This window comes from Microtus ochrogaster, linkage group LG8, assembly GCF_000317375.1.
Source record: "Microtus ochrogaster isolate Prairie Vole_2 linkage group LG8, MicOch1.0, whole genome shotgun sequence".
In the NCBI taxonomy this organism is placed as follows: Eukaryota; Metazoa; Chordata; class Mammalia; order Rodentia; family Cricetidae; genus Microtus; species Microtus ochrogaster.
Genome location: NC_022033.1, coordinates 3,656,039 through 3,678,528, shown reverse-complemented (window position 1 = coordinate 3,678,528; position 22,490 = coordinate 3,656,039). Strand labels below are relative to the sequence as shown.

At 50.5% G+C, this 22,490-nt stretch overlaps 1 protein-coding gene across 2 annotated transcripts in view; it reads left to right on the top strand.

Annotated features, from left to right (window-relative positions):
* Positions 1–22,490, top strand: part of Phactr3 (phosphatase and actin regulator 3) — a 201,552-nt gene that overhangs the window by 20,599 nt on the left and 158,463 nt on the right. Inside the window, exon 1 of one of the 2 annotated variants that reach the window (XM_026787110.1) lies at positions 2,183–2,691. The exons of the other annotated variant lie outside the window; for it this stretch is intronic. Within the exon in view, the coding sequence (XP_026642911.1) occupies positions 2,577–2,691 (115 nt within the window). The 5' untranslated portion in view covers positions 2,183–2,576. Of the gene's footprint in view, positions 1–2,182; positions 2,692–22,490 lie in introns of those variants that run through there. 2 annotated transcript variants of the gene reach the window in all.

Here is a 22,490-nt window from a genome sequence, read left to right as displayed (position 1 = left end):
CCCCCCCCCCCCCCCAGGAAGCAGCGTTAGTCCCCAGGGCTTCCTTGAGTTTTGTTTTTTCTAACCCTGGTGCTCACTTAATGGGCATCCATTTGATTCTGAGTGGGGCCAGGTCAGAACTTCCACAGGCGAGAGGGGGATACTCAGACTTCCTTCAGATCCAAGCTCAGCCTGATGCTTCCAGGCACATCTTAAAAGAAGAAAAATTACTAAAAATAATTGGCGTATTATAAAGCCATGTAGCATATAGAGTTCTGTGGATTTTTAGTGGCTGTGCAGAGTCAGTAAATGTTAAACCTGAGACTCACAAGAGAAAAATCAGTTCCACAAATATTGAGCCAAATTTGAAGCAAACTTTAATTAAATACTGGCCAGGATGATGGACTCTGGCCAGGACCATTCTGGGGTTCCCACAATCTGGTGACAAGTCACATTTTGCAGAATCTTAAAAAGGGGAACCCACAAGTCCACCGTGTTACCCATCAGGTCCAATCAGGGGCAAGCATACATCCTGACGCATTTCCTGCCCACATACCTCCCACCCATCTGGGACCAAGCACGCCCAGGGCACAACAGCCTCCAGCCCTTCAGGAACTACCTGTTCTCCTGCAGGGGCCTTTTTTGTTTCGTGGATCTCTTAGGCTCAGACATTGAAACTTAAAACGTAACATTGGCTTCACAGCATGTTCCCACAGGCCAACTTAGAGCATCCTGAGCATCTAGGGTTACCTTAAACCCTGCGCCCATTTGGCTGTACCCTCATGCGCTACCCCTACCTCTCCTAGGTAACCCCAAGCTTTGCTCTTATGCTACGAATGCTTCTTCACAATGGGGGCAGAGGAGACCCCACTGGAAAATTGTCACAGCTGGCTTCTCTCACACGCGTGTTTCTCAAGACCCGTCACATAGTGGCTCTCAGCATTTCACTGTTTTGTTTAGAAACAGGTTTTACTATGTAGCCTAGGGTGGGTCCAGACTCAGGCAGTTCTCCCCTGTGGGCCTCTGGAGTGTGGGGATTATGGGTAGGAGCCACCATGTGATGTTTGTCATGTGATGGGTGTCTAGGTTGCTCGTGCACTGGACCACCGTGAAGCATGGTCCACAGCTAGGCATGGAGTGGAGGGGGTGGGGACTTTCTAGTTTTGCCATGTTGTCCAGGGAGGGAAGTGAGACTTTCACACATGGCTTCTGAGGCTGGGAATTCCTTGGATGGGGGACTTCACAGCACCCAGGAGACCGCATCCTCCCAGTGCTTGACCGGCCAGGGTCTGAGGTCTGCATATGAGCTACTGTGAAGGCTCAAGGCTCTCCCAGGAGGGGTGAGGGTCATAAGCTGGTTTGAATTTATTTATTTATTTTTGAACCTGAGCCGTCACCTGGCCCAGGTGAAGTCTAAGTGTCTTTTGTCTGTCCCCTGGGCAGCTAGGTGACATCATGGTGCCTGCTCCACTCCAGCCCCTTGCTGGACTTTCCTTTCCTAGCTTCTATTCCCGAGGAGGGGAGTTGCTGCTCATTTCCAAGAACTCTTAGAAAAGTGAGAATGGTTCATTAGCACCTTCAGCAAGGGGCGAGGAACCTCTGTGGTGTTCCCTCTTGTCCCTGGTCGCCTCGGTTTCCTTAAAGGTGCTAAGGGAAACACCCTGGAAGGCGCCTATACCCTCTTCATGGGCTGAGGACCCCAGGAACGGGCAGAGGGGGAGAGCAGTGCCCCACCGGCCCTGGCCACACATGCCTTCCCATGGGGATAGGTGACGGTGGGAAGACTATCCCCTAGAAACCGGTCAGAGAACCAGCTGCCTAGAGTTGCCTGGATCGGCCCGGAGAGTGCCTTCAAGAGAGGCACCGCCCTCGCCTCTGGGCTCCTCCTCTCCTGAGGGCGGGGGTGGGGATAGAGGAGAAGGAAGGCTTTGGGATGCTTTCTGTCCTAGGGCACCAGGTATGGGGTGGGCGGATCATAACCCGAGATCCAGCCCCTACATCCCCCTGGCCTTGTGCAGTCCAGGTATTCGAGACCCCTCCCCATCACCACTCATTTTCACTCCCAGCTCTGTGACGTCATGATCCTCGCGTGGCATGATGGGAGAATCCTAATGTTTTCCAACAGATGCTCCAAGAACAGCTTTCAGATTAAAGCAATTGCAAGAGCAAAGATTCTCCTTTTTCCCCTTTTTTTTCCGGGGGGGTGGGGGGAGGGGTGGGGGGAGGGAGTACCCCCAGACATTCCTGGACATCTCCCCCAGCCCCAAGCACGCTATAAACACCGATAAGAAAAAGTTTTTATTTCCTGGTTCAACTTTTTTCCCCTGGAATATAAACTGAAGAATGGGAATAAATACGAATAAATAACAAAGCGAGGCCGCGCACGCCGGGATGCGCCTGGCTGCAGCCTGCACGGCTTTTGTCTCCCCACCCTGAAGCCAGCCCAGGCGTCCTCCTCCGTTCCTTCCCTTTCCTGGTCCCTTTTGCTTTTCCTTTAAAAAAAGACGCCCCCTCCAGCCCCCTTGCCGGTGACCTTGGCTGCCTAGGATGTTCTGATTTCGTGCCTCCCTCCAACTTGCCCCCGCGCCGCCTTGCCCATGGCCGCATCCGAGGACGGCAGCGGCTGCCTTGTGTCGCGGGGCCGCTCGCAGAGTGACCCCAGCTTCCTCAGCGACTCTTCAGCCACCTCTACGGACGCCGGGGAGAACCCAGGTACCGGGCCGGGCGGGGGCGGCCAGGCGGGGTGGGGGAGACAAGAGGCAGGTGGCATGGGGACCGCTTCCCTACGCGCCAGAGCTCCCCCGCCTTCACAGGAACGGCCGATTCAGGCGCCACCAGGGTCCGTAGCTCCTGTCCCCATCACGGGGGAGGGGGGGCTGGGGCTCTTCTGAGCCCTTTGTCCAGAGAGGAACCGCTTTGCCGGGTAGAGCTGGGTGCTCTGCAGTATGCTCCGTTAGCCGGGTGCTGGGCATTGCATCCCCAGCAGGGGCTTGCTGCCCTGGGGTGTAGCTGACTGCCCAAAGGAAGGGTCCTCGGGCCACCTCCGCCCAGGGTTGGTGCTTACTCTGCCCTCCATCCAGGCCCTGTATTCCTGTGTTCTGCACCCCAAGGGTCAGGGTAGCGCTGCACTGCTGCGGCCACCGCGCCCAGGGCTGTCACTGGACACCAGGACTTCAGCAAGGCCTGGCGCACCTGGGCACGCCCGCCTCCCAGGACAGGTGTGCTGGACAGAGCTGCTGTGGGGAAATGAAGGGTGTGTGCACCCGACAGTGCTGGGTTTCTTTCTACTCTGTGGGCTTGTCCACTCCTCCACACCCGAGGCAGCGTGGATTGTGTAGGTGATAAACAGGTCATAGAGGCGTCTATGCTGCTTGATTGATGACTTTCCTGGGACCAGGAAAGGCCTAATGAAGCAGGAGGGGGTGGGCTGTGTGCTCCCTGTCACCATGGAGACGCAGGAAGCAAAGTGATCATTAAAACCTTTCTCCACCAGAAGGCAATTTTCACTTCTCAGGGAGAAGTCAGAGCTTCTGAAATGGATCTTAAAAAAAAAAAATCAAAAATCAAAAAAAGCTGGTGCACGGTGTCAAGTGAAGGGGCTGGGGGCTCAAGTCTGTGTCTTCACGAAGCATAGCCCCTCACTGATGCTATTTGATAACGTCTTGCCTGCCTTTGTAGGCTTCTCTCTAAATGCAAGAACCTCTGAATGGGGACTTAATGCTGTTAAATGATTGTTAAATGATGGCATTAAAGTTGAGATAATCCCAGGGGCCAAGGAAGGCTGACTTTGTGGGGAAGGATTCCACAAGACCTATTTGCACTACCCAGAAAAATCCCCCTTTAAAAGTAGCTCTGTGGATACCTGGACGTGATATGGAAATTTTAAACCATAGTCTCCCAAATCTTCCAAGATGCCTTTGTTAGGACTTTGACATAATGTCAGTAGTCACACCAGGTCACATGAGTGTGCTAGGGGAGGGACTCTGACTCTGACACACCTAGGAGGGCAACTTAGTTCCCATGGAGTTTCTAGGGCAGCAAGCAGACCCTTAAGTCACCAATGAAACCTTCCCTTAGGTCACCTGAGAGGAAACACCAAGGAGGGATGGCTTTCCCACTTCCTGCTATGGAGATGAGTGGTCCCTTACCAATAATCCTCCTGGCTCCTTTTGTCTCCCTGGCAGTTAAAAGAGGCAAACTTGAAATGGCAGTGATGGAGGACTTAGCTTTTGGCTGTCCCTTAGTTGATGTGTCTGTGGGTGGCACTGGTAGGTTTGGCAGGTGGCTGCTGCCCATGCAGGAGGGAGAGAGGAGGAGGAGGGTTTGATGCCCATGGTGAACTTAAGTCACAGAAGGACGTGTGCTGGAGTTGTTGTCTGGTTAGAAATGTCAGAGTGGACCCATGTGAGCAGTCACGGGAAGTGTGAAACCTAAAATGTGTATAAATCCCATGAACGGAGGGCCAGGTCATTGAGCATCCATGGATTGTGTTCAACAGGAGTTCTGGCCAAGAAGAGTCAGAATCTTTGTTTGGAAGAGACCCACAGACCTGAAAGAGGAAGGGTGGAGGATGTGGAAGGTATTTGGTTACTCCTGTTGCTGTGACTTGCTAAACTGTGATGTCCTGCCTGCTTGGAGCCTGCCTTTTAGAAGTCCATGTGTCTGGATAGGCCTGCCACCCCTTCACCCCGGGGTGATCTCCCACACTTACACCTGACTCGGGGTTTCCAGAGACTCTGGTGTTCTAGGGAGTTCTTGTCATAGCTTTTGATCTGGTCTTCCATTGGGGGTCTCTTCCTCTATGTCCCTGCTACTTTCCCTGGGGACTCCTGATGTTGAACCCAGACACTCACTGCACAATGGCCAGATTCAGGAGCACAGAAGAGTTGCCTCCGCCCATCTGAATTCCCTGTTTTATAGAATAGTGTTAGATTGCTTTTATCTCACCCCCACACCTGGCATTTTTTAGTTCAACAACGTTCTCTTAGTCAAAACTTAAAAAAAACATTCTTGGAAAGGTAGACTCGAGGGTGCCCTGGCGCCTCTTTCCCCCATGAGTGTTGTCCCATGGCACCCTGCTCCTATCGTCCCTCCCTATTACATCGTCCCTCCCTGTTACAGGTCCTTATGAACAGAGAACAACCACTGGGGTGTGCCCTGTTGGGGAGTCTTCAGCGTGTGGCTCTAATGGCCTTGGCTGTGGGGAGCTTGTCACACGGCTGTGTCTGTCTCTGTTGAGAGGACTCATGCCCTGGGGAGACATAAATGCATGTCTAGTTCTTCCCCGCTTACAGAAAACCATTGGCAAATCCGCATGGAATGCTATCAAAATCTAATGTGCTATAGCCAATGAGATTATTGGGCTTCCTTACAGAACATGGGTAAATGGCTACTTACAGGAATGTGGGTGACTAAAAACCAGCTACCAGAGAGTCTCACCCTGGCCTGGATGAGACTGTCCACTCTAGCATGGGTGGAGCTCCTCGCCCAGCCTTCCATGCGCTTATATACGCTACCACTGCCCAAGACCCCAACGTCACATGAGTCTAGGGCAGAATCGCGTATGATTAGCAGGGTAGTAAAGGAAGGAGCGCCTGGGGTCTCAAGTGGGGGTTCAGTAGCTCTCCCACACCTCCTCCTATGAGAGAGCCTTCACAGCCACCAAGTCTGATCTCAGGGGTCTTTGCAGACAGTCCCAGCAGATGTGTTAGAGACGACAGCTGTTGTCCCCAGAGGACAGCATTTCACAGCAGCCTCTCCTCCGAGCGGCCGTGCAGTGATGTCCTAAGGAAGGCGTTTTCTAGTTTAGCTATCAGGCGCTGTGCTGTGTCCAGTGTTTACCCCTCATGAGCAACACAGTGGTGAGAGCATATGCTGCCTCGTCTGATGGATAGATGCCAGCTCACGGGATGTCCGGGCCACGTTTGTTCTTCTGATGACACTGCACCTTTTGGTCAATACACTCACTCACACTCCTTGTGGGGGTTCCTTGCACAAGCTGTGGCAGTACTCAGGGCATAAAACCTTGCCAACACCCCATGCCACGAATGCATTTTCCTTAGCACGAAAGATAACAAATGGGTCTTGTGATAACTTTTGGTTCCTTGATTGCGCTGAGCACATTAGCGTGTCTTCCCTGTGTATCAAGTTCTCAGCATCCCCATCTATGGCACAGACTGGGCTGCAGGGCTAACGTTATTTCTCCTAAGTCAGTCCTGCTTGTGTGTCGCTGTCTCAGCTCCAATCATGGAGCTGCGTCTGCTCCTGGCAGGGTTTTCTTTCTAAGTTGTGCTCTGCACCCAAAGTGGAGTTAGGTTTTCTTCCAGAGTGAAACCGGCAACAGCCAGGGAGTGCTCCCATGAGCATCCCTCCTCCCAAGGCTCTGGGTCCCCAGATCTCTGGCTTTCTCTCCTTGTGCTAAGGGCCCCGACCTGCCCCCTCCTGCCCCCTCCTGCCCCCTCCTGTCTTGGCATTTCCCCTCTGGCCTTTTCTCATCTGCTCTCTTTCCTCCTCCCGGTGTGTTTGGGTTTCTTTGTACTGTTCTCCACCTCTCCTTCTTCCTCTCCCAGATCATCTCCTTGGGCTCCAGATGCCAGGACCACAGGCCAGCCAGCACCCACCCATAGTGCTTTTCGAGTGTTTCCATGTGGCTTCAGATGGACTTCCATCTAGGCTTTGCTTTGCAGGGACCGTTGTATAACTAGGCAGGACCTCTGTCCCGTCTTCTCAGCTCAGTACCCTGTCGTTGGTGGTCAGGGTCCTCTCTGTGTGGCAGGGTCACCTGTGCTTTATAGGGCACTAAGTGACCCTGGCCTTTATCCTTTAGTACCTGATATGGTTTGGGATGGGCCAGGTGGGAATGAGCTAGGAGGATATTGCAGTCAGATGTCTTTCTTAGGGGACAGATCACCTTTGCCTGTGGCTCAGAGAAGAGGGGATCCTTTAGAGGTCTCTCCTCTCCAGAGCTGCACTCGAATGTATAGACTTGCCCCCAGACTCTGGGCTAGTGTGCCTCCGACCTCCTTAGCCCGTTCCTCCAGAGCTCAGCAGAAGCCACAGCTGGTTGTGACATTCCCTTCACCACCGTCTCAGCATGTGACATCAGGTCTTGACACTTTCTTCTCCCAAAGCCTGTGTCCAGCTGCCCCTGGGCTCCTGGAGCTGCCCCTGGGCTCCTGGAGCTGCCCCTGGGCTCCTGGAGCTGCCCCTGGGCTCCTGGAGCTGCCCCTGGGCTCCTGGAGCTGCCCCTGGGCTCCTGGAGCTGCCCCTGGGTTCCTGGAGCCCCTCACTTTTTCCATGTCTTCCTGCTCTGGTCTGAGCCTCCCTTTCTACCCTCAAGACAGCCTCACCCCCCCCCTCTCTCTTTACAGAGGGACAGAAGGGCAAGCCTTCTGGCATGTTGTTTGGCTCTGGGTGCTCCTTCACCTCCGACCCTCAGTGGGTCCTCTGTCTTGGGTGGTGAGGGCCATAGACCAGCACAGCCTGCCTTGATCGTGGCTCTTTCTATGTGCATTCCTCGAGTGTTCTCTTCCTCTGGAGTCCTGAGTTCTGGGGATCTCCCTCTGGCCCCTTGCAGAGTGTCTACATGTTTTAATTAGCAGTAGAACTATGCAGTAATTACCTTGTCATTTTATTTAGGGTTATTAAAAATAAAAACTACATGCTGTACAAAAAAAAAACAGAGTTTAAAAACTCACAGTGTTTTCTGTTGATTATGGAAGTGTGGTGTGTGTTCACACGGAACATGTTTGGACCCTTCTGGAATCCCTGTCCCCTGTCTCTCACACAGAAGCCAGTGACCATGAGGAGTCCTGCGGGTGCTGCCCATGGCTGGCTAATGCTAGTGTATTCGATGCCAGTGTGAGAGAGCATTCTCCCTTTCTGTCCGCTCGCTTCTCTGTCTCACAGCTCCCGCCTTCCTCTGCACCACACCATTTGATTGCTATCCATTTGATGGACATCTTGTGATCTGACCATCACCATAGCCACCAATGACAGGTGGCATCTTACTTCCAAATAAAACTAAGATGACAATGGCCCTCCCCACTTGCTTCAGTCACTTTCCAAGTGCTTGGTAGCCGTGTGGTACTGTGCTCTGCATGTTGGAGGTTGATCTAGAATATTCTAGTCCGCACACAGCTTTCCTGAGCAGTGATACTCTGGCCTGGAGGCTCCCTGAAGGAAAGGTGTATGTATTTTCTCTTTAGGGTGTATGTATGATCGCCAGATATACCAGTGTGTTTCAGTGGTCTTCGGCTGTCTTACTGGAGAGATTCTCTGCTTCCCTTGGTCTGATTATGTCATCCTTAAGGGGAAATTCCTAATCACAAAAAAAATTATTTACACGGGATTAATTTATTTCAGTTCAACTAGCTTCCCAAAGTTCGACAGGTAACATGCTAGGCCACTCTGGATCTTCTCAGCAAAGAGAACAAGGAAATCCATTGCCTGGGGGTAGACGGACTTTTCTGCAGGCTGGTTTGCTGTGTACAAGTGTTACTTTGGACAAGTCTCTTTTCTTCCTTAAGGTTTAGTTTCTTTTAAAATGAAGTTGGTAGCTGGGCTCCCAAGTTCAAAGTCAGCCTAGGTAACTTAGAACTTTTTTTTTTAAATTAAAAATTGAAAGTCTGGCGGTGGTGGCACACGCCTTTAATCCCAGCACTCGGGAGGCAGAGGCAGGCGAGTTCAAGGCCAGCCTGGTCTACAAGAGCTAGTTTCAGGACAGGCTCCAAAACCACAGAGAAACCCTGTCTCGAAAAAACCAAAAAAAAAAAATTGAGCCCAGCTGTGGTGGTGCATGCCTTTAATTCCAGCATTTGAAAGGCAGAGGCAGGCGGATCTGTGTGAGTTGTAGGCTAGCCTAGTCTACAAAGCAAGTTTCAGGACAGTCTCCAAAGCTACAGAGAAACCCTGTCTTGAAACTATCCCCTTCCAAAATAAATAAAAATTGAAAGAGGGCTAGAGAGACAGCTCAGGGTAGAATGCTTGTCAAGTATGAATAAGACTCCAGGCTCTACCCTGACTACTGATGAAAAGGTATAATGGTAATAGTTCGATTGGAGGATTCTGTTAGTCCACAGTAAGGACATTTGGGGACGTAGTTATTAGACTTCCCCGCATCCCATTGACTCCTGGAACAATCCCAACTGTCATTAACACGTTTAGGGAGACTGTGAACCAGTAGGAGGTTGGTGGGGAGCTTAGGGTGGACAATGTGTGGTTCATTCCAGTCACCTGGTGCCTGGTTCTGTCAGGGGTTTAGGAACAATGCCCCTCTGGGTCAAGGACTCGTCTCAGTCAATGAAGAGAGGAGGGTGGAGGAGGATTCGGGTTCTTTTCTGGATTCTGGTCCTCCATATGTCAAAGCCACATGACGTGTGGACAACTGACTCCCAGCCATTGGATCCAATGGCTTTGCCATTACCTCTGTGCCTTTGCTGGGTCACTCCTCTAAACTTCTGCTCACCATGAGCACCGCAATAGCTTTCTTCTGTATCCCGGCCAGGACCTTTCTCGAGTCCGCACTTTATCCTGTCGTAACAGCTATGAGTTCTTTGTGAGTGAGGTTTAGATGTGTCTTCACAGGTTAGTTTTTTTGTGACGAGCTTGTTTTTATTTTTCGCAAGGGAAGGAGACCGCTCTGGAGATGCAGGGAGGGTGTCACAGTGCAGACCGAAACCTTCAGCGCTGGAGCAGATGGGTGTGCAGGCTGGGATGTCCTGGGCTGCTTCTGCCCCTGGTACAGAGTAGATAGAAATACCACAAGAACGAAAGCAGCTTCCTTCTAACTAAGTATGTGAGATCCATTATTCTTGGCTTTGAAAAGTTTTTCCATCCCATACCCTCCAGCCCATTTTATTTAGTGGCCCAGCTGTGGCCCTACAGGCTTTCAGAGGCGGGGAAGTAGTCTGTTGTAGAGGTGATCACTTCTGCAAAGTAGTGACCCGGTAGTCAGTCTGTTTCAGAATCAGGTAGTCCAGATTTCTATGGGAGATGCTGTTTTAAAGACTGACTTGTTTTGACATGGTGGCTTAAATAAATGAGATCAGGGCCTTTCCTGAGGCAGGAGAATGCCTCTGCAGCCATCTTCCAGTGCTCCGACTGCAGAGACCAGTGAGCTTTCTAGGCGGATGAAGGGATCAGGGAAAGGCAGAGGGTGCCAAATGTTGGGTGTGTCTTGGATTTCTTGGAGTCCTTCCAGTGACATCATCCCTGTACACCTGCTTGGCCAGAAGAGCATTGATTGGCCACTCCCAGCTGCAAGGGATATTGGGAAGTGTAGTTTTTGCTTTGAGTTTGATGGTAGAATAGTACAGTGATGCTCCTAGCAGGAGCAAGTACCGGGCTGAGGGTGTGGCTCAGTGGTAGTTCACTTCCCCAGCACCTGTGAGGTCCTAGGTTTGTTTCCCTACTGCAAAGAAAAAAAAAGTGGGGGATTCAGTACAGAAGAAGCGAGTGTGGGACTGAGGAAGGGGATTCAACTAATCAGCTATGATCCCAGCCCCATGATCCCTGCTGCCCACTGATGAGGGAGGACCTAGCCCATTGTGGGTGGGGCCACTCTGGGCTAGTGGTCTTGGTTCTATAAGAAAGCAGGCTGATGGGGAGCAAGCAACCCATGGGGAGCAAGCAGTAGGCAGTACCCTCCATGGCCTCTGTATTGCCTCCTGCCTCCAGGTCCCTGTCCTGCTTGAGTTCTTGTCCTGACTTCTTTGGTGATGGTCTGTGATGTAGAAGTGTACGCTGAATAAATCCCTTTCCTTCCCAACTTGCCTTTCAGGTTCTGGCATTTTGTCAGAGCAATAGGAACTGAAAGCTTAGACAAACAGGAGGAAATGTGGGATATATGTACACTGTGTGAAGACATGTTGATGTGATTGGTTTAATAAAGAGCTGAATGGTCCATCACTAGGCAGGAAGTATAGGCGGGACTTCTGGGCAGAGAGAGAGGAAGTAGGAGATGAGTCTAGGCTTGGGAAAGACACCATGGAGACACGGAATGAGTGGGCACACAGAGTGGGAGAGAGGTAAAAGCCACATGGTAGGATGAAGATTAATAAAAAATATGGGTTAACTTAAGTTATAAGGGTTAGTCCTAGGCTAAGGTCAAGCTTTCACAATTAATAAGAATTCTCCGTGTCATTATTTGTGAGCTGAGGCCCCCAAGAAAAATCTGTCTACAAGAAACCCTAAGACGCGTGACCAAAGCCAACAAAAGTCAAGACAACCGATGGCCGAGACTCAGTCAGCCTTGCAGAGCTGCTGAAGCTCCCACCTCCCATGGCTGTGACTCAAGCTCTTCTTTGTTAACACACATCGTTTGCATATGTACCTGGTGGATGCTTACCCTACCTGGTTTGCATGTCCTACCTGGTGGGCGCATCAATTAGCTTTTGACAGTGATTGGATGGCAGATGTATGATGACTTTCCCAAGAAATGAGGAGAGGGTAGGAGCTGTGTCTGCACTGTGTCTGCACCATTATTCTGCAACTGTTTTGAATAGAACTCTTTTCAAAAGTTGTCCAAACATTTTACTAATGAACCACATTGCTGGTATTTATTATTATTATTAATATATTATTATTATTCCTTTTCCTTTGTGTTCTTTCTTGGACATTTGCATCCACATGCAGATAAGAATCATCCTGGGGATTTAATTAAAGTCAGGAGAGAGGTCACAATTTCCACCCCTCCCTGAGACAGATGCTTACTTCTATTTGGAGGGGAACCTTGGCTTAGATGGAGCTGGTTCTGGGATTAATGTGTTTTTCGGATTACGTGAGCGGCTAGCTGCTGACCTTCTCTTGAGACTTCTGTGCAAAGGTCCTGGCATGTGCTCACAGCCCCAGGACTGTCTCTGCTCCTGCTCTGAGGGGTGTGCCTGCACCTCCCGCAGCCTATACTGTTCTCTTATACTCTCTGTGTAGACAGGGTTAGGAGTTCTCTGTAGAGAAACCCAGATTTTGCATATGCCTGGCAAACACTCACAGATAGCTATGTTACCAGGTCTTATGAACTGCTTTTGGTGTGTGTGTGTGTGTGTGTGTGTGTGTGTGTGTTGTGTTTGCATGGAGGCGAGAGGTCAACATGGGGTATCTTTCTGAACTGCTCCTCTCTCTGTCTTTTGAGAAGACTCAGTCACTGAACCCAGTGCTTATGGATTATTTGTCTGTGAGCTATAGGGATCCACCCTCTTCCCCTGCACCAGGACTGCAGGTGTATGGCCTCACTCAGACAGCTTGTCTATGTGGATGGTCAGAGAAAACTTGGTGTTGACTCTCTTCTTCTACCTTGGGGGCCATCGAGACCCAGCTCGGGTCAGATATGTGCCCTCATTTGCTGAGCCATCTTCCAAACCCCTTCTCAAACTTTGAAAATTGACCCTGTTCTATCATTATTGTGGTATAGCAACAATTAACATCGTTTTCCCTGTATATTTGGTATCATAAGTCTTCTAGAGAGAACTCAATGCATCCAGGAAGACAGATGGGTTCTAGGCAGACCAACACCATTTGGTGTTAAGGACCTAAGTATCGCTGGATTGTGGTCCTAGATCAATCCCTATGGAAACCCGGGGAGGACTGGATAATTTTTAAATCAAATATATTTTAATGGAAATAAAAGATGGGCCTACACCATTACTAATGCCATAGTGGCAGATAATGGAAATATAGAAAGATTCCCGAAGGCATTTCCTGGAAGATGCAGGAGATGCAGGCACCAGCGCAAGGCAGACATTGTTGCCAGTTATCACACTGCTCCGTGGTCCTTTGATGGTCGCTTCTCTGTCAGCTGATGTTTCAGTGTGCATGGTGAGTGGGGTGGCTGCTATGAAGAAGGCCACACAGCCTAGCGTTTCCCCATCTGAATGGCGTGTCCATAGGTAAACGACAGGCTGTGTATGTGACACAGCCATACACTCTAGTCTACCTTCTTTGGTCTCGGCCCTTCTCTGCGATGTCACAGACTTGCAGAAGTACCCCAGTACCGCAGTGGCCTTCAGTAACATGCTTCCAGTCCTGGGGTGTCTGTTAGCGAGGGCTCAGATGAGACCGTTCTCCATGCATCTATCATGTATGTCAGGCCAGTATATCATGTATGTGGTTCATCCCACTGTCTGTCTTGGGAGGGGTGGAAATAAACACGCAGGACCTTTCAGGGTCAACTGTAGCATTTGCTTCGGCAGATTCTATTGGAGTTGACACATGGGCCAGCTTAGGCCAAGGGCAAACTGTCCAGTGCATTCCTTTGATGGTCACAGGGAAATGCTGGCAAGACCAACCGGGGCCATAGGCCCCCGTCAGGCTTCCCTGCAGACCTTCAGAAAGCTTTTCTGTGGGCTCCTGTTGTCAGGTCATCTTAGGGGGAGGCCTCCTGTTATCTCTGATGGGGAGCACTTTGATGTTAGAAGTCAGCTGGCCAGGGCCTGAAGGACACAGGCAGGAACATAACCTCTGGGGTCAGATATCTGTTTTTCTATTGACTCGTTGTGGTCAGTCTCTGAATCTTGGTTTCCACACTTGCACAGTGAGGGTCACTTAGAGTAGGGGTTACTTAGAAGGCCAGTTTGTCTGCTGAGGACAGTGCCTGGGACCCAGGAATAGCCCAGGCCCCGTGAGTCATCTTCAGCCTGTCCTGTCTCCAGGGAAGAGCTTCCACTCAGGCCTGGAGAGTCTCCTATGCACCTTGGTGTGTGACCCAGGAAAGCCGTGGCCCTCTGCACGCCCTAAACTTCCAGGCCTCCAATCCCCACGGGTCACCGGGATTGCTCATGGCCACCAAGGAGAATCTAGCCTCCCTCAATGGATTCTCAACTCCACTTGTGCAGCCTGCCGCGGAGTGGGTGCACAGGGGACCCCCTCCTTGAAGGCACTGGCTCTCATTTTCTCGGGAGAACCAGCACACCAAGGTCAGAGGATGAGTCACAGGGCAGCTGGGGCTCCAGGCTGAGACCGGCCCCATTAACCGCGAGCCCCGTGGGTTCTGAGGTTCCTGCAGGCTCCAGAAGGAGTGCCTATATGCAGGGTCTTTTGCACTCTGTGCCGGCCGCTTTCTCAGAGTCCTCGCAGTGGCCGAAGTTGAACTTTAGGGAAAAGTTTGCTTTTTCTCCTCGGTGTTAAGGGGAGCAGTTGGGGAAGTTTGCTGACACATCACAGGGCCTTCTCAGCATGCTGCCCTGTGCTTCAGTTGGCCTGGTCTGGCGGGCTCTCTGGTGGATGGGAGGAGCCTGTGGCCCCTTTGTCAACCTTGGCAGCTAATGTGATGTTTCTGGCCCCTTAGATAATTATTCCAAGTGGTGTGGATCTGATTTGGTTGTCTCTAATGCCTTCCTAAGTCTTCCCGGCATAGTCTGGCTTCCTTTATCTAAGGTTTATGCTGCCCCAGGTCCCACCCTCAGCATTGCAAACACCTTGTCCTTGCTCAACACTGAGCCTGAACCGAAGGTGCAGCCAGTGGCATTTGTCACAGTCACCCCTTCTTAGCTCTGTCCACAGTGACAAAGAAAAGCAAAACAGAAGAAGAAAAAGGAAATTTGAAAGGTTAAACCTCCAGCCTCATGGTGACCTGAGGCTAATTGGTGCTATTCTGTTGGAAATTCCGGGAGCTGGCGAAACTGGCGGAGGGGCTCAGAGCACGGCTTAGCACTCACCCATATTGCTAAAACAGGCCCGCACATTTGTGGATAATTAGGCTCCGTGTGACTTTTAAAAACGAGCAGATCCCAGTTTATTCCAGGAGGATGTGCACCGAGCAGCTGTTCTCCTGGGGGAGGATGTGCACTGTCTTCTGACCGTGTTTGTCTTTCCCTCTCTGCTGCTCTCTTGGTGCTGGGCTTGAGCTGGCAGCCTCATCTCAGTGGCCTTTGACCTTTTCCTTCAACATCCTTGGTCCCTGCTAGCATGTCACAGGTGACATTTCAGGTCCCAGCGCTTCTTGGAGACAGAACTCGGTAGCTTTTCTCACCATCCAGAGTCTCGAGGAAGAAAAAGGCAGATACAGATAGCAGCGGTGACACTCGGCTCACTGCACATGTGCTTCCTGTCCTTCTCCCTTCCAGCATACTGTGAGCCAATTACAGGACCCAGCATGCTGCTGCAGGCGGGGGGCATGTGCAGTGAGCAAACCCACAGCCCCACCTTCATGCAGTGGGTGGTCTAGTGGGGGTGGGCTCTGGCAGGCTTGGCACAGGTGGCGAATGTACCACCAAGCTGAAAGAAGCCTGTCCTGATGCCACATAAGGAGGCACAGAGGCCAGCATGCTCTGCAAGCTGGGAGATCATTGAACCAAAAGGCGGGTTGGAGAACCATTGCAAGAGGTCAGGGGAAGGGAAATGTGCTAGGCTGAGGGACAATCACTCGCAAAAGCCCCATGGGAGGAGAGAGCTTAGGGTGTCTGAGCAACTCTCGGGCTCAGTGGAGAGGTGGGGAAAAGAAGCCAGAACCTGGCTGTGAAGGGTCTTCTTGGGAGAAGAGATGGTCCCCTCTAGCAAGAGCATAGAAAATCAGAGGTGTGTTCTGGAATGCTTCTTCATGCTGTCTGCTGTTTTATTACCATTGATTAATACAGATGCTTATTTGGCCCATAGCCAGGCAGAACAGAGCCAGGCAGGAAATTCAAGCAAAGAGAGAGGGGGAAAAAGAAGGCGGAGTCTGGGAGATGCCAGCAGCTGCTGGGGGAAGCAAGATGTGAGGCAACAAGCCACAGGCCTCATTGTAAGATAGAAGCTAATAGAAATGGCTTAATTTAAGTTGTAAGAGCTAGTTAATAATAAGCCTGAGTAATAGGCTAACGAGTTTGTAATTAATATTAAGCCTCTGAGTGGTTATTCGGAAACTGGCAGGCAGAAGAGAAACCTCCAGTTACAGAAGCATATGCATGGCTGACATAGAGAGTCTGCCCGATGTATTTCCAAGACCTTCCTCTAGTCAGAGATTGGGTAGCTGTAGAGAGAGGAGGGATTGGCTTGGACCTGCGCTCACTGGGCAAAATGTCCAACTCACAGAATTTCTGACATGCCTGTGAGAGAATTATGAGCGTGACTTGTTAGAAATAACAGGGGACAATGTATCTCCTGGTGCATCTGTGTGATATTTGGGCACACTAGGGTGAAGCCAAGGGCTTTGCCCAGCTTGAACATGGGGGTAACTGTGGGGCATGAATTCCACATGAGTTTCAGTAGTCTTTCTCTTAGGACAGGAGTAGAAGAGGCTAGTGACTAGACAGGCTAGGTGTCCTGACCTGGGAATTGATCGTCTGGACCACACTGAACTTTGTGGGGCTTAGGCATAGATGTTGGATAAAACTCTCCTGGAATGTATGGCAGCATCTGGACACACTGAGTATTGACTCTGCTTCTCTTTCCAGGACAGAGGGAGATACCCTTAGTAACCCTTGTCTTGCCCTGTCCCCTTCCCTGGGTTTTTCAGAGCATCCAGTAGTAACAAGGATGATGTCACTGCATCTAGGCTGTGTGACATGGAAGCATTTCACCCTGAGAAAGTGCATTGCCCTCAGTGGGACTGATCTCATCAGATGATCCCTTCAGAAGGGACAAAACTCTTCATGGCTTTGAGATTGGAGCCTGGCATGGGCCACAGACAGTGACTTTGAAGTGGGAGGGACCTGTGTGGGGAAAGAAATATTTATGACCCCCCCTATTGCTTAGCATGGCTCCTGGTGGCTGTTGACAGAGACCATGGCCATAAGCAACTGAGTTTTGACCCAAGTCCCAAGTGGGTGTGGAAACAGACTCTTCCCAGGTCCCTTGAGAAGGCAAACTGCTGCCTGGGATGCCTCGGAGGATTTCCCAGACTTGAGAGCCCAGGCTTCTGTCTGTAGAGCCATGGGCTGGTGCATGGTTGGTAAGCGCATGTCCTGTAGAGGAGAGAACTAACAGAAGGGATTGGCACTGCCCTCCCTTCGCAGGGGAAAGTTTGAGGTCGTAGGGTAGAGTGGCAGAAGAGCAGCCGCTGCTGTCCTCCAGCTGTTGACTCAATCTTTATAGCACACACAGGATGGCTCTCCCGGCTCCAGACGGAGTAACTTAGAGTTTCTATTGCTGTGCAGAGACACCTTGACCATGGCAGCTCTTATAAAGGAAACATTTCATTGCAGTTAGCTTGCAGCTTCAGAGATTTAGTCCACTGTTGTCCTGGTGGGAAGTATGACAGTGTGCAGGCAGACACGGTGCTGGAGAAGGAGCTGAGAGTTCTACATCTTGATCTGTAGGCAACAGAAGGAGACTGTGTCACACTGGGTATAGCGTGAGCATAGGGGACCTCAAAGTCCATCCCCAGGGTGACTTCTTCCATCAAGACCACACCTCTTAATAGCACTACATGTGAGGATTTGAGAAAGGAGGAAACTGAACTGAGTGGCTCAGGTTCCCCTGACATCTTCATGCCTGTCTGTGTCGGCTCAATCATCAGCCCCTCGGGTGCACACCAGCCGGAGGTTTCCCTGGATGGCACCATCTACTTGGAGGGCGTGGCAGATCCTTCAGGTTGAGGGCTTTGCCCTCCACTTCAGATACAAACCCAAGCCCCTGAGTCATCTAGACTATAATTCTGACTCAAGGGCGGTGCTCCTACTGTCCACGTACACAGCAACTTCTATTTACAGACAACTACTGTTACCTTATCTCATGCAACGGTCCTTTGAAATCACTGCTGTGTCCAGTGTGTTGTCCTGATGAGGCCTTTGAGTGCGTCTTCACGTTGGTTCTGTGCCCGTGGATAGGGCTCCCTCCCTTCCTGGGTGTGGCCTTGTTTATTCTCACAGGTCTGCCATTCCGTGAGGACGGTGCCAGAAGATGGAGCCTATGAAGGTGGTGTGAGGGTGGAGGAGAGCCGTCAGCTCCCCAGCAGCTTCCTCTGTCTCGGAGACCCTTTTGGGAAGGGACCTGGTTGCACACAGACCTACATACCGTGGGTATCGCACAGAGAGGTGGAGTGTGGAGACATGAATGAACCCCTGCTCTCACCCTGCAGTGGGAACTGTGTGTCAAACCTTACACCAGAGACTAGAGACAGGAGCAGTACACGTGGCCCGTGTCACCTGGGGTCTGAGGACACTGCAGGAGTCTCTGCCAACAACTTGGGTTCGGATAAACATCCTGCACAGCTCTGCCCTTTGTGAACACTTCAGGTGTCCAGGTCCCGTCTACTGGTGCCTTCCACAGAACACACATGTCCCAGGCACTGAACTGACTCAGAAGCCTCTAACTCAGCCTGATATGAAAGAGTAGCGGTTTTTTTTAATCATTTAAATCTTAGATAATTTCAGTTTTACATAAATACTCTAAGGAGAGAGAAGAGAATGCACTTGTAGCCTATGCCCATTCCCTATTTCTGACATTCAGTGTGATTAGTGCTTTTGTCTTTGCATCCCTTGCCTCCCCCAGCCCACCCCCACACCCTTAGCTATGATTGACATGTGGCTATAAGCTGACACACTGCACTCCAAGGCCTTTCAGCTTCCCTGCAGAGCTGTCTCTACCACAGACTTCCCTTCAGATGCCACCAGGCATGCGGTTGTCTTCTTGCTGGGACCCTTGCTCTTGGTGCTCCTGTGTGGCCCTTCAGTTGTGGGGATAGCTGTTGGGCCATTTAGAGAGGACTCCAACCCAGAACAACCCAGGTCAGTCTGCCATTTGCTCCCTGTCTGCAGAGCCCTGAGCTGTGCAGGAGGCTCCTCTTCGTATTCCTTGTGAGTTCTGCCTATATCTGTGTCATGACACCTCACTTTGGGCGTGTGACACCAGCCAGTTCTGATGTGGGATTTCCCCCTGGATTCTGTGAATGTTTTATTACCATTGGTTGATAAAGAAGCTGTGTTGGCCTATGGCAGGGCAGAATATAGCAAGGTGAGAAATCCAAGCAGAGACAGAGGAAGAAAGAAGACAGAGTCAGAGAGACGCCATGTAGCCTCCCAAGAAGCAAGATGTGAGACGACAAACCACGAGTCTCATGGTGAAATAGAAAATAAAAGAAATGGGTTAATTTAAGATACAAGAGCTAGCTAAGAATATGCCTGAGCCATTGGCCAAACAGTATTGTAATTAATATAGTTTCTGTGTGATTATTCAGGTCTGGGTGGCTGTCTCCTTTTACACAGCTCTGAGCCACCTCTGTAAAGGCCTCAGCTGGCTTGAGGCTGGCTCTTGGCTTTTGCACTCTGGTGAGGTTGCCGTTGGCTCCTGTTTTGCAAGTTGTGACTGCGTGAAGGGCTCACAGAGGTGAGGGACATGGTGCAGGTGTTGACTCCTTATCCTGTGCATTTGCAAAGCAGTCACAGAAACAGGAATATCCGAGTTAATTTCTGTCCTGAGTTCCACACTGAATTCATAGCCCTTGCCCAAAGCTGCTGTTTATGCCGATAACTCACTTTTAATATGATATGGTTGTGGGTGATGAAGGTATCAGCCCCCCCTTCTTCTCTGGTCACCTTTGGTCTGGTCACTACTGAGCTCTGGCTTCTTACCTTGTCCCCTTTACCCCAGATTTTGGTGTGCATACACTCCTCCCATGGTTCCTGCAGGTTTTCTCTGTGAGCATGCTCTGACCTGTGGAATTTGGAAGATGTTCCAGCAACATCTTTGACTACATCTGGCAGGCAGTGATGATGGACAAAGATGTGTTTGTCCTATGGGAGATGCCAGCATCAGGAAAGACCAGGGAAGCTTGGGAAGCAAAGCTGAGCAGGATGTGAGAGGACATTTGAGATGGCTGATAATCGGTTGTCAACATGACAGGATCTAGAATCACTTAGAAGACAAACATTTGGGCATGCCTCATGATACCCACATCCCACACCTGTCTTCAACTTAGCTGCACCTTCATTTTTAATAAGTTTCTGTCTGTCTGTCTGTCTGTCTGAGAGTTGTATGTTGGAATTTATAAAGAGGGAAAATCTCTTTGGCTCATGCTTCTGGAGGCTGTGTCCATGAATGTGATGCTGCAGCTGCTCAGCCTTCGCAACATTCAGGGATGGCCGGGGCACAGCATGCTCACCTTGGGGATGATGCGTGGCATGTGAGCCAGAGAGAGTTGGCTTTCCAACAGAGGTACTCCCGGGGGGAGGGGCATGAAGCCAGGAACAGGCTAATCTTCTCAACTATAGCATTTCTCAGGTGTTTAGTTTCTTAAGTCTGCTCACGGGGACCAAGTTTCTAATACACCAATTCTTAGAGGATTCTATAGTGATATTTTATTTATGATTTAATAAATAAAGCTTGCCTGAAGATTGGAGGGTAAGACTAAGCCACTAGAGGCCAGGCAGTGGTGTCACACATCTTTAATCCCAGGATTTGGGAGACAGAGGTAGATGGATCTCTGTGAGTTCAAGGCTACCCTGGGCTACACAAGATCAAAATAGAAACAGATCCAGGTGGTGGTGGCTCATGCCTTTAATCCCAGTACTAGGGAGTCACACGCCTTTAATCCCAGCACTAAAGGGAAATATAAGATGGGAGGAGACAGAGGCTCAGGGCTCAGTCTGTAGTGACCCAGCCTTGGTAGAGGTCAGACTTCACTAGTGGCTTGGCTGTTTTGCTTTTCTGATTTTCAGCTTGAACCCCAATATCTGCCTCTGGGTTTTTATTAGTCATGCTACAGGATTCAGTAAGATGATAGCTTGGTTGTCTGTCCTCTAGTTTCTGTCTTTCATCTCTAGTCTGTTTATCCATCTGCCTACCAATCTTCTATGTGCCTCTGTATCTTTATGTCATCTGTGTATACATCTTTGCATATATGTATCGATTATCATATATCATCACCTATCTACTATCTACCTATCAATCATCTATCTACATAAATACCTGTCTGTTATCTCCCTCTATAGAACCCACACAGATCTATCGCTATGTGTTATCTCTCATTTATCTATCTACATACTGTATGTCTTTTATGCATGTGTCTTATCTATCCATCATCCATATGTCTACCATCTATGCATGTATGTTTGTATATGCCTATCTATACTCTGTGTATTACCCATGTGTCTGTTATCCACTGACCAACCCATCCCATTTTTTTTTGCAAGCCTCCCCAGTTAGCATCTTGTTCCAAGTGACAGGGAAGTCCTTACCTCTTGAGGGTTTCTCTTAGAAGTTTGAAACTCGAGGGACCACTTCAGGGCACTATTCTCTGGGGATTGTCTCCTTCCCTTCCCCTCTCCCCAAGATTTATTTACCCTCTCCACTTGCCAGGCACCAGACCCTTGGGAGTTCCGAGCTGTGCACGCTCCCTGGCAGGGTGACCCCCGGTGCACAGGGGAAGAATCGGGCCAGTCAGCGTGGTGAGGAGAGAGGTCCCCTCAGCTGTGGCTCCCCTCGTCTCTGTTCTTGGCTCTTAGGCAAAGGCAGCTTTGTGCTTCTCGTGGACAAGGCTTGCCGTTGAGCAGGCCAGGGACACTGTGGAATAGCAAGCAATGAGCGAACTAAAAATTAGGCGTTTCACAGAAAGAGAGCTTCCGAGAGCCAGCATGTGAATGGAGCTTTTGCCTGGGAGCAGGGCTCTGAGCAGCCACGTGCAGGCGCCTGGCCGGAGCTGTGGGAGAAAGCAGCCCTGTTCTTAGCCTTGGTCTCTTTGGCAAAAGCAACATGGATACAAAGACACACAAAGTGAGCAAGAGGATCGGGTCACTTCCCTTGGCTTGTCATAGGCTCCGAGACCTGCCTATGGATGAATGCATTCTGGAAGATTCTCCACTGCTCTTCAGATGTGGAGCCTGGGGGCTGCGGTGGTGAGGCTGAGGGAAGCTGGGATGAGGAGGAGAAGCAGCTGGCTGCAAGGCGTTGTATGTATTTATGTGTTATGATTTAACATAAATCATGTGTTTAGGGTCTTGCTACATAGTCATGGCAGACCCAGACGGGCAGTCTTCCTGACTCAGTCTCTCAAGTACTGCGACCACAGACTTTTGCCACCATGCTCAGCCACCCATGAGTCTTCTCTTTCTGGCATTGCCCACATTTCCTGATCTTTTGCCGCAAAGTCATTATAATCATATAGAAGCCACCATCCTTGCAACATCTTCTCACTTTCTCCCAGTGGCAAGATGTGTAGGGCAGAAGTCCAGAGCTGGAGGAGGTCCTGCCCATGCCGGCCCTCGGTGTCTGTGTATGAGATAGCACGCTCGCTCCTGTCTCCACGGTGTGGCACTGACTGTCATCCTCCGTGTTACCCTCTGCCGTGTGATTGGCTCTTGAGTGGTGGGCACATGACATTGAAAGTTTCTTCCAGAATGTTTGAGAAAACTTTTGGTAGGTGGTTGCTTTCTCTAGGGAAGATGTTGATCTGGGTGGAGGTCTAGGTCCCCCAGGGTGGGTGAGGCAGGCCTGAGAATGGGGGCAGAACCTCTGATGCCTGGCGTCCTCTGTCAGTCTGGTAGACTCTAAGATCACTTGGAAGACTGATCTCTTGTTTAACTAAGGTGGGAAGATCTGCCATCGTTGGGGGCACCATTTCCTGCCTGGGAGAATAACAAGACGCAGTCCAAAGGAAGCCA